Source organism: Nannospalax galili, unplaced genomic scaffold, assembly GCF_000622305.1.
Source record: "Nannospalax galili isolate Female #2095 unplaced genomic scaffold, S.galili_v1.0 scaffold409, whole genome shotgun sequence".
NCBI lineage: Eukaryota > Metazoa > Chordata > Mammalia > Rodentia > Spalacidae > Nannospalax > Nannospalax galili.
In genome coordinates, this window is record NW_008360308.1 from 2,732,721 (window position 1) to 2,744,851 (window position 12,131).

Here is a 12,131-nt window from a genome sequence, read left to right on the forward strand (position 1 = left end):
TTCTTCTACAGGTGGAGATCCAGTTTTGCCAGCACCATTTTCATTTCCTCCATGCTTCCAAGTGAAGCCAGCCACGGTTGAGCAGGACCTTTGACTTATCTTCACATAGGTGGAACTGGTAAAAGGTGTCAGGGGCTCCTCTCAAGCCCATGTGACCCCTGAGGACCAGATCCTCAAATGACCTTAAGAGTAAAAATAAATTGGTTTATCTGGGCCAACTGGGTCTTAAATACCCAAAAGGAAAGTATAATCAAAGATTATACCTTATGTATAAATATATAATTATTTATATAATTCTTTAAGAGTCCATATGTATAGCTAAAAGCTGCATCACAAGAAATAATGTCAGACAGGAGATACTTTTCTTTGAGTTGTTGGCCATGAAGAGACTCCCAGACAGTAACCTAGCATAGAACTGGAAAAATGAACAGCAGACCCCAATCTTATCTAAAGGAATATTGGCAACTGATTGCTGCTAGATGAGGAACAGCTGATCTTCTTAAAACAAGGAATTCTAGATAGGCTGACTAGATTCAGTAGATGATCAAGCACTGGTGAATGGCTGGGGGCATTGACAATGCAGTGGACAGTAACAGGGATTACAGAGCATATGGGCTCCAGTCGGGGGTGGGGGAAGAATATGGAAGAGTGCCATTTGGGAACTGGGTGTATAGATGAATAAGATTGTTTGGGATGTTCTATATGAAATACAAAAAAATCAACAAGTAAAAAGAGTTATATTTGAGGAAGACACATAAAAATTGGCTTCATGTTAATTAGTAGAGGTGAAACACATTACCATTGAAATCTACCTGATGATTTTTATATCCATGCTTAGGTGGATGTCAGAAAGTAATCGACTGTGAGTAGTAATAATCAGATACATAGAGATTAGAGACGCATGTGCAAACATGTTAGTAGCATTAAAAGTGAGTTTTTCTGTATGAAACAGTATATTTTAAAATGAAATGGAGATCTTTTTTAAAGGTTAAAACCTCATTCAATTTTGTATCTTATAAGATACTGAGTTCAATATTGTATAACTGTATTAATTCAACTGTGAACCTAAAAATTTACAGCCAATTTTGAAAGAGATATATCTTAGCTTTGGAAATTGTTACTGAATATGTTAATGCTGAAATGAAATGCTTCTTCTAATCATGTGGTTTTAAATAAATAATTTTAAAAAAGTGTTCAACATCTGTAGCCATGAGGGAAATGCAAATTAAAACTACTTTGAGATTTCATCTCATCCCATCAAGAAAACAAACAACAGCAAACGCTGGTGAGGGTATGGGGAACGATGAACCCTTATTCACTCTTGGTAGGCATGTAAACCCAAGCTGGCACTATGGATATAAAGTGTCTCAGAAAATTAAAAATAGGACTTTCATCTGACCCACCTGTACCACCACTCCTGGGCGTGTAGCCAGACTTTATGTCCAGAGGCTCAGTTGACAGAATCCTTTTCTAGAATGCACAAAGCACTGTGTTTGATGCCTAGTGCATATAAACCAAGCATGGCACTTGGTGTAATCTTAGCACTCTGGAGGTGGAGGCAAGCAGGTCAGAAGTTCAAGGCTATCCTTGACTACATAGCCAAGTTTGAGTCCAGCCTGGGTTACATGAGACATTTTTCACAACAAACCCTGTGTATTCCACCACAGGATACTTGTACATTCATGTTTATTGTTGCCCTTTTCACAATAGCAAATAAATGGAATCAGCCTAGATGTCCATCAGATTTGTGTGTCTGTGTGCATGCATGAATGCATGCGTGCCTGTGTGTATACACTGCTGGGAACTGATCCTAAAGCCTCAAACATCCTAAGCAATCTACCACTGAGCCATATTCCTAGACTCAGGCTTGGTGTTCCTCAGTAGATGAATGGATAATGAAAATGTGTTTATATATATATATATGTAGTGGAATTTTATTTACCTGTAAACAAAAGAGAAATTATGAAAACTTCCAGGAAAATGGACAGGCCTGGAAAATATTACATTAAGTGAGGTAACCCAGGCTCAGAAAGATGAACACCATATATTTTATTTCATATACAGATCCTAACTTTTAATTTTTATATATGTATATTTATGTAAATGTGGGAAGTGGCCAGAAAACTAGAAAGGGACCCATGAGACGGGAAAAAAGGATTTAAGGTAGGGACTGGAAAGAGTAATAGAACATATTTGGTTTGTAAGCGGAAAAGGAAATACTATAGTGGAGAAATGGGGGAGAAGAGTTGGCGGGGGGGGGGGTCAGAATCAACCAAAACTAAATATGCATGAAACTGCTATAAAGAAACATATTACTTTCTATGCTAATTAAAAAGTAAAATAGCTGGTGTATTGACTCACACCTTGAATCCCAGCACTCTGGAAGCAGAGGCAGGCAGATCTCTGTTCAAGGTTAACCTGGTTCATATAGTGAATTCTATACTCTTGTCTCAACAAAACAAAACAACCCTCAAACTAAACAATAACAAAACCTCAGGTACAGATACTATTAAGTTAGTATTAAAAATGATTAAAGGGGGCTGGAGAGATGGCTCAGCGATTAAGAACACTGACTGTTCTTGCAGAAGACCCAGATTCGAATCTCAGCACCCACATGGCAGCTAACAACTGTCTGTAACTCCAGTTCCAGGGGATCTGACAGCCTCTTCTGTCATCCGCAGGCATTGCCCAACATAGGTGCACTTACTTACATGCAGGCATAACACTCATACACATAAAATAAAAATAATAAAAAAATGATTAGAGGGATTATAAATCGGCATAAAAGGTATCCATGTGGATTGAAGCAGAAAACAGTAATGTCGTTTATCATTGTCACTCTGAAAAATGTGTGTAAAAACAAAAACATGAGGAACTACAATGATTTGGGTGTGTCACCAAGTATGTGTGTGTGTAGTTTCCTAGGAAGCTGATATTAATTATTGTGTGCATTTCCCAACACTGTGATGAGATAGGAATTAGTATTATTCTTCAATTAACAATTCTCACTTGAGCGATAAAGAAGCTTAACTTATTATAAATGTTTTCAAATATGTACAGAAATAGAATAGTAGAGTGAACCCAGTGTCCCAACTACCTGGTTTTAGCACTTGCTGGTTAGCATTTTTAGTAAGTTTCAGAGTACGGGTTTGAATTCATATGTATTTTATTCCAAAACTAGTGCTTTTAGTTATGATCCTATGCTATGACTTCTTTGTTTTGTCTGCTGTTGCTATTAATATTATAATTGCTTGATATTTTGGTGAAATGGACATGAAAAAGTTCGTAATGATTATGGCATTATAGTTGTGAGGTTTACTTACGAGATTGAGAAAACAATTTCTTTTAGTCATATGCAGTTTATAACAAGTGTTTTTTAGTTATAGTATTTGGCAAAGACAAAACTTGCTGATACACTTCATCCTGTTTTATAAATTTTTGACCCATTCATCAGACTCTGACTACCCTAAAGATAAAGATTATGATGTATTAGTCTTTCTGACTGGTGGCCTTCTGCAGATTGAGAAACTGTGTAATTATTAACTGTGGTAATGGATATGTTCTTGCTGGTTTCATCTGGTATCGTAATGAGCTTTAACCCTCTGAGTGCACCTGAACAACCTAGAATCTTTGAAATTCATCAATTGCCTATGGCTAATTCGTGTATGTTTACTATGATATTTTATTTCTACCAGCCGTCACCACTCTCCATCCTCCACTCACACTGTCATCATCCCTATAAACTATAGTACTTAATAACAGCACCCTTTGATATAATTTAAAATTTTAAATTATTATTGTTACTGTTGTGTGTGTATAGGTGTGAGGGCAGGTGTGTGCATGCCGTGGCATGAGTGTGGAGGTAAGAGGACAACTTTTGGGATTCTTCTCTTTCCTTCCACCATGGGTTCCAGGGATTGAACTCAGGCTGTCAGGCTTGTGTGATAAGTGATTTTATCCCTTGAGCCATCTCGCTGGCCCTGGTATAATTGTTTAATTTACTAATTTTTTTAATAAATCAGGGCTAGTTTCTAGTTAATTTCTGAAGGGGTGGGAGTCCCGCACTTAAATAAGTGAAGGCACAGTGAAATGAAAAGCCCTGAGTTTTACAGAGTTTTGATTCATCACAGACACCCTTGCCCTGGGAGATTTATTTGAGGCATCAAAGCTAATTTGTGTTATCCCCGTATATTTCACTTTCATCCCCTGCCCAAAGGAAGGAGGGCCTTGAGTTTTTATCATTGTTCTGTGATACTGTCAGATGTAGTGATGTTACAAATACAGATAGGTCTGAAGTTGAAGAGTTAGCTCAGTATAAATTTGTAAAGCAGGGGTTGGAGAGATGGCTCAGCAGTTAAGAGAGCACTGGCTGCTTTCACAGAGGACCTGAGTTTGATTTCCAGCACCCACATGGTGGCTAACAACTGTCTGTAACTCTAGTTCTAGGGGGTCTGATGCATTCTTCTGACCTTCATGGGCATTGCATGACACAGGTACACTTACATACATGCAGGCAATACACTCATACACATAAAGTAAAAATAATAAATAAAATATTTTTTAAAAATTTGTAAAGCATAATTGGATATGTGGCAGTGAAGTGAAGAGGATTAGATACAGTTCTCTAGAGATCTACAAAATAAAGAGACAGCCACAGAAGAAGAGAAAGAAAAGGAAAATCAGAGCATGAAGGAACCAGTAACTAGTTGGGAAAGAGCAGTGTTCTGGAAACAAAAGGAACAAGAGTGTTTCACAATTAGAGCACTGTGAGTACTTATTTGACCATTTGGACTTTGTTTTTATCTTAATAGAGATAGGAAATGAAAGTCAGATTTCAGGACATTGAGAAAATGCTAAGTGAGGGCACAGAACCAGGGGAATGTCTTATGTGCTTTCTGTACATCTGGGAGACTACATACAGCAGGTCTGACCCTTGGGTAAGCCAACTAGGACATCTTTCCTGGGCCCTATGTTGGGTTGAGGAGTAGAGATGATTACTAGATTATATTTCACTACTTTTTTTCTGAACATTATTAAAATTGAGCATCAAAATTTTGTGATTAAGCATTGTCCTAGGAGCCTATGAAAAATGTAGGCAGTAGGCAGTCCCAAGCTTGTTGTGCTGGCCTTGGCTTCTCCTTTCTATGGGCACCCTTTTTTAAATTCTGTATTATTTCTTGTCTCTGTAATTGTCACTTTGTGTCTCCTGTTAGGCTATAAGCCCCTTACATTTCCTTATTATTGTTGACTTCCCAGTACTTAGCATAGTTTGAGTCTCGAACAACTCGATTAGTAAATAAGTCTTTTAAAATCCAAAGTAATTGGATGGTCCCATGGATTTTAAAAATTAGAGTATTTGAGGAAAGGATTGATAAAGTTTCAAATGGCAGAAGATAAGGGTTGAAAACTGACCGTTGCGTTTGTGTCTTAGGAGGTCCTTCTATACTGGAAGCACTGGAGAAAGTTGCTGTAATAGAAGATATTTAAGTGGGCTGAGAGAAAGTGAGAACAAAGAACACAGAAGTTTCCTTTTGTTTTCCTTTATTTTAAAAGATTCAAGGAAGAAACAATTGGAGAAGAAACACAAAGAGAGGAGAGTAAGTTATTGGTGGCTTTCAGGTTGGTGGTTTCCTTTCACTTTCTCTTGGTTTTGATAAGCATTTTGATTTTTTTGTGGTGCTATTTGGGGCCTCCTAGTGGTGACTCTAATAATGACATATGAATAGTTAAACATCTAATATAGCAGTTGGCCCATAAATAGGTTATGAGGGTTAAACAACGGTGGGACATGTGGCAATTATAGGAATGCCTAGTTCTTCCAATGAGTCATAACTTGACACTTAAAATTACTATAACTTTGTCTCCAGAATAATTCAGTATTATAAGGTGTTTGAAAATTGTAGTATATTTATTTCAGCTCTATTACTTAACAGCTGTTGTCATTGTTCTCATATTGAAGTGTTAGTGATGATGCCATTGCTCTTTACCTCTTGAAGCATTCTATTCTGTCTGAAGATTTAGAAAGAATTGCCTTAATTACCAAATAAGAATTGGCATTATGAAAATAATACACATTAATCATTCATCACAACAAAAATTTAAATATAGAAATACTTTTAAAATGTTTATAATCATGGTCCTTTATGACTTTTTTTTTTTAGATGAGGTCTCACTGTGCACTCCTGGCTGACCTAGAACTCACTGAGTAGACTATGCTTACTTTGAACACACAGAGATCCACCTGCTTGTCTCCTGACTGCTGGGATTAAAGGCATGCAACCACCATCCTGGCCCATTTTTCCCCCTTCTTTAAATTTTTGAGACTGAGTCTTGCAATGTAGCCCCAAGCTGGCCTTGAATTTGTGAGCTTTTATTGCCTTTGCCTTCAAAGTGCTGGGATTAGAAGTTTATGCCACTGTACCCAGCCAATTGTGGTCTAGGATTCTTTTTTTTTAATATTGTAAAATATTTCTGAACATTATAAAGAATATTTCTGTAAGCACATCCAGTTTTTAAAAGTGAAGAATGAAACATTGGCAGTGTAGTTGATGACTTTTGGGTACTCCTTTTAATATCCCCATTCCTCCTTGCCAAAGGCAACCACAGTCCTCATGTCATTCCTCAGGAACGTTTTGTAAGAATTTGGGGTGAGAAGGCAACGTGATAAGGAAGTAGAAATAGAATCCAGCTTTCAACAGATGTGGATAGCTTATTAGATACAAGGGGTAGGCAACCTTTCTGTGGATATGAAGGTTGGTGCATCAGGGTTGGGGGAGGTCTAGGGTTTACAGGTGAGCCCAGAAAAGGGGCCATGCCTTCCCAGAATTCTAGAAGACAGGGCATGCCTCCTTGGGTGGTATCCTGTTCCTCCCCTGGGTTCAGGGAAGATGAGATGGGAGTTCTGATAGGGGATTTGATAAGGAACCAGATCTTCAAGAAGGCTGATAAGAAACCAGATGTCCTTTGCTAGGGGCCATATATTCTGAAGATGTATCTCCCTTCTGGGTAGGGGCCTGGGTAGACAGGTGGTCAGTTCCTTCAGCCATGTTAGGCTGGTTTTCCTTCACCATCCACCTTATTTTCTAATTAATTTCTTCTCTTTCTCTCTCTCTCTCTCTCTCTCTCTCTCTCTCTCTCTCTCTCTGTGTGTGTGTGTGTGTGTGTGTATGTGTGAATGTATGTTTGATGTGTGTGGAGTGCACACGCCATGGTGCATGTTTGGAGGCAAGAGGACAACTTTACTGAGTCAGCTCTCTTTGTACCTTTACATGGGTTCTGGGGCTCAAACTCAGGTTGCCAAATTGTTTTTTGAGACAGGGCTTCTCATGGACCTGGGGCTTGCTGATTAGACTATGCTGACTGTCCAGGGAGTTCCAGGAATCTGCCCATCTCCACCTCCCTGGTGCTGGGATTACAAGCATGTGCTGGGGCTGGTTTTTACATGGGTTCTGGGGACCAAACTCAGGTCCTCATGCTCGCATAGCAGGTACCTTACCCACTGAGCTATTGCTCCTCTTCCTTGTTTTATTCTCAGGAATATTTTAAGCAATACATTCATGTCATAAGTTATATATTCTTTTTTTAACACTAAATATTCTCAACATTGCATTATCCATTTAAAATTATGTTTGTAAGATGCATCGATGTCAAGGTGGTCTCTTGTTCATGTACTTTTGCTGCAGTATAGCAATACCTCTCTGAACTTGTTTCCATTCCATTGTCTTCTTCATGCTAGGGTATTTTAAATATGTGTTTAGAAAGGCATACATTTGGAAGTATACTTGTCTCCTACAATCACTCTTTTCCATGTTTTCTATGTATATGTAACAGTTCACCATGGCAAAAACTTGGAACTGCAGTTGTTTCGTTGCATGGTTATGTGCATTGCCAGCTTTACTTTGTTTTGCCAATTATTCCTCAAAGTGTATGCTGATTTACACAAGTACTGGAATTACAGGCATGAACAAGGTCTGGTGGAGGCTGATGTAGGAGGATCACCATGAACTTGGGGTCAGTCTGGACTATGTAATGAGTTCCAGGCCAGCTTTGGATACAGGCCTGTCTCACAATCAATCCATCCATCAGCCAACCAACAAGTCAATCAGTCTTAAAGGATTTTATCATTCCTTTCCTTTCTCTCCTCCCTAACCTCTCTTTTCTTTTGTGGTATTGGGGATCAACCCCAAAGTCCTGTGCATGCTAGATAAGTATTCCTCCACTGAGTTATATCTCCAGCCCTTAGATAGTTCAAATATACACAAAAATAGTTTGATTAGTGAAAAAATTGCCATGTGTCTCATCATCCTTCCTCAACAATTATCAACATGTAGCCAGTCTTATTTATCTGCACACTCCCTCCTTTCCCCTGACCTGCCATTCTGAAGAAATCTAAGGTGTTGCACCATTCTATGTGCAGACTCTCATTGTGAATCTCCAGCATGTAAGCCCAAGTAACCTTATTCCACTAGAAAATAAAAGTTCTTTATATTATCTAAGTCAAGGTTTCCGTTTTTCCAGTTCTATAATATTTTTGCATTTGTTTATTCAAATCAAAATCTAAATATCTGTACCTTGTAACTGGCTTCAGTGTGTAGGTTCCCTCCCTTCTCCCAGCATTTGGAAGATGGAAGGGAGGATTAGGAATTTGAGGTCATTCTTGACCACAAAGCAAGTTCGAGGTCAGCTTGTGCTACCCGAGACTCTGTCTCATAAATTCCCCCCCACCAAAAAAAGAAAGAAAAGAAAATATGAAGAAATACAGAAGCAGTTATTAGTTGTTACATGAACAGATTAGAATAATAGAGTCAATATATGTTGAAGAGAGCCCAACCTTTTTTTACTTGTGCTTTGCCTTCCAGTTTGAGCCCTCTGTTTTAATTTTGAGAATTGAGTTCCTAGAAAGAGGCACAAAACTTATTGATATAATCTATGGAATAAAGAAAATAGGTATTTAAAGGTAATATAATACAGTTAAGTGAATGCCTGTCTTTTGAAACTAAATTATTGTTTAAACGGGGCAAGATATTATGGCATAGAAAATGAACATGCTAAAAATTGTACTTGTTTGGTGTTTTATTTTCTGAGTTTTAAAAAATTAAATTAAAATTTGTTCTGTGTGTCTGTGTGTCTGTGTGTGTGTCTGTGTATTGTGTATATGTGTATATAGGCATGTGCATGCTACACTGCTTGTGTGGAGGTCAGGGGACAACTTTTGGAAGTCAGTCCTTTCCTTCCACCATGAGTTCAAGGGATGGAACGCAGGTCATAAGGCTTGTGCAGCAAGTTTTTTTTAACCCTCTGAGCCATCTGGCCAGCCTTTCTCTTAGTCTTTAACTAAAAACTTCCTTTGTGACTAATTTGGTTTCTCTTACAGTTTCTTTATTAGTTTTATAATTAAATAGGATACCATAGTAACTTGTCTATATTATGTTTTTAATAGTTTATTCATATATAAAATATACTAATAAAAATTAATTTTGGATTTTCTACTTTTTTTACAGAAATTATGAGTCAAGGATCTCAAGTCCACATATTTTGGGGTGCTCCAATGGGACCACTGAAAATGACAGTATCACAGGGAGCAACTTCCTTAATGTCCACTGCTGATGCCTGGGAAAAGATCCAACTTCTGTACAGTCAGCATTCTTTACACCTGAAAGCTGAAAATGAGGCGCTCAAAAATCTGAAAGACTGTGAAGTCCTAGATGCTGCTGGTCTTCAAGATCTTAGTGGGCACTTTTTAACAACTTGTGTGAATGGTGCTGTTCAGAGGGAAGATGACTTTATATATTCCTCTTCTGAAACACAGAATATAAAATCCCGGAAGAGTTACCCCTCAGGACTGAGTGATATGACTGACTCTGTTATAGAGATCTGTGGATTTGAGGACAGAGTTCAGCATTTACAAGAAGACTATCAGAAACTTCACTGTGAAAATAAGAAAATTCTAGATGAGCAGTCTAAAAGTCAATCAAATCCATGTGTCCAAAACTTTCAAATAGATTCCTTTCAGTTAGATAATAAATGTGCAGCTATATTGGATTTGGACTGTAATACTAAGCAGATTAATGTAGGGACAGAAGTGGTGGGAACAAAGCATGTGCCAACAGAACATCAAGAAAGACAATATTGGAAGTGTGTTTCCTTTGATACAAAGTATGAACCAGAGTCTGAAGGAGCCGTCAGGAAGGCTTCAAAACTGAAAATATCTACTGATACTGAATTTCTCAGTATTATGACCTCCAGCCAGCTTGCATTTTTAGCTCAAGGGAAGGATACAGGGCAAGACTATATAAATAAAGAGGCTGTAAACATGGAGATTGACCCAACGGGAAGCCATGGAGAAGTAAGACAAACTGAAGATAATTTAATGAAGCCTAGTGATGATTTTGGAGAAGGAGCTGAAAATGGGCAAAGCCAAGTATATTCCCTAGAACTTTTTAGTCCTGTTTGTCCTGAATCAAAAAACAACCACGTTCACACAAATCCTGAAGAAGCTCCTAAAGAAAATATAAGATCTCAAGAACTTTTCAGTAACGAAGAAAGCCCACCACCAAATGAGATAAGCATTGAGTTGTGTGACTCAGGTATACTGTGTTCCCAACTAAATACTTTCCACCAAAGTACTGCTAAAAGAAGCCGGACCTCCAAAGGTATATCCCATCATTCTAAAGCTCTTTCTGAAGTGCCTCAAGTGTCTAAGAAACTGAAGATGGATTCTAATGCAAGAGAGTCAGGCAAAGCAATGGAACAAAAGATTGTGTCTGTACTTACGGATATTAAAAGAATAACATTAATAAAAAACTGTGATTCTAAAAGCCTGAAGTATAATTGTTTAGCCATGGTGCTAGCTCCATGTCATGTGAAGGAAATAAACATAAAATCTGGACCAAATTCTGGTTCTAAAGTGCCTTTAGCAACAATTATAGTAATCGATCAATCTGAAATTAAGAAAAAGGTGGTTCTGTGGAGGACTGCAGCATTTTGGGCACTTACAGTGTTTCTTGGAGATATAATTTTACTTACAGGTGAGGTCATAAAGGTATAGAGGTGATTATTTATAAAGCTTTGGTTTTCTGTTTCTTGTCTCTGACTTTTAAGGCTCTGATCATTCTTTCTTTGTCATTCGCCTTTTCTGGGCACAGTGTGATTGACCCCTTGTAGTGTACTACTCTCCTTCTGCCCTGGGCCTCCAGTCTCTCTTTCTGTGTCCTAGACTGCCTTTCCAGTCATTTTCTCTTTTAAGAAGCCTTCCCTGGTTTCTTATTCATTCATAAAGTAACTGTTGGAGTCTTATCATTGGGCTCCTTTTTGCTCTCTTATGCTTTTGTCTAGACATGTCTTATTAACTCTTTAACTGTGGTAGCAATATTATAACGAAAGGACAATGTTTCTGCTTCTTTATCCAGTAGTGCTGTGTATATTATACTCCTACTGAAGGAACAGATGCAATTTGCTTTGCTTGTTTGTTTGTTTGTTTTGAGAACATCTCATGTAGCCCAGACTGGCCTTGAAGTTGCTATTGTATAGCTGAGGATGACTCCTCATAGTCTTAACTACTTTCCAAATCCTGGAATTACTGGTCTGTGCTGCCATACACTCTTGATTGAGATTTGTGTGTGTGTGTGTGTGTGTGTGTGTGTGTGTGTGTGCGCTGTGTTTGTGTGTTTGCATGTGTATGGGCACAGGTGCATGTATGTGCACATGCATATGGATGTCAGAGGTTGATGTCAAAGAGATCCACCCACTCCTGCCTCCCAAGTGCTGGGATTAAAGGCATGCACCACCACATCCATTTTTATTGCTAAAATGATACAAATAACATTTGGGTATAAGGAAAAGAAAAAACTCCTTGGATTATACTAATTTCATATAAACTCTAATAGAATTTTGGAGTGTTACCTTCCATTTACTTTCTTTATGTGCACACTGATTTATTTATTTATTGAGACTTTACTTTGTATCAGACCCTGTTAATTTAGACTTTGCATGTGTATCTCATTTCTTTTATTATTATTATTATTATTTTATTATTTATTTTGGTCTTTTTTGAGACAGGGTCTCCCTGTAGCTCTAGCCAGCCTGGGAACTCACTATGTAGACCAGGCTGGCCTTGAACTCACAGAGATCCC

The 12,131-nt window shown here is 38.0% G+C and overlaps 1 protein-coding gene across 11 annotated transcripts in view; it reads left to right on the plus strand.

Moving 5' to 3' along the window:
* Nucleotides 1-12,131, plus strand: part of Shld2 (shieldin complex subunit 2) — a 131,474-nt gene that overhangs the window by 55,204 nt on the left and 64,139 nt on the right. For 6 of the 11 annotated variants that reach the window (XR_003847998.1, XM_008824454.3, XM_029559294.1 and 3 more), the window contains 2 exons: nt 5,432-5,597; nt 9,501-11,027. Coding sequence is in view for 10 of the 11 variants with exons in the window: in XM_008824454.3 (XP_008822676.1) it covers nt 9,506-11,027 (1,522 nt within the window). In the remaining variant the exon portion in view is untranslated. Of the gene's footprint in view, nt 1-4,852; nt 4,938-5,431; nt 5,620-8,949; nt 8,970-9,500; nt 11,028-12,131 lie in introns of those variants that run through there. The other 5 variants (XM_029559296.1, XM_029559300.1, XM_029559293.1 and 2 more) reach the window with 5 other exon arrangements.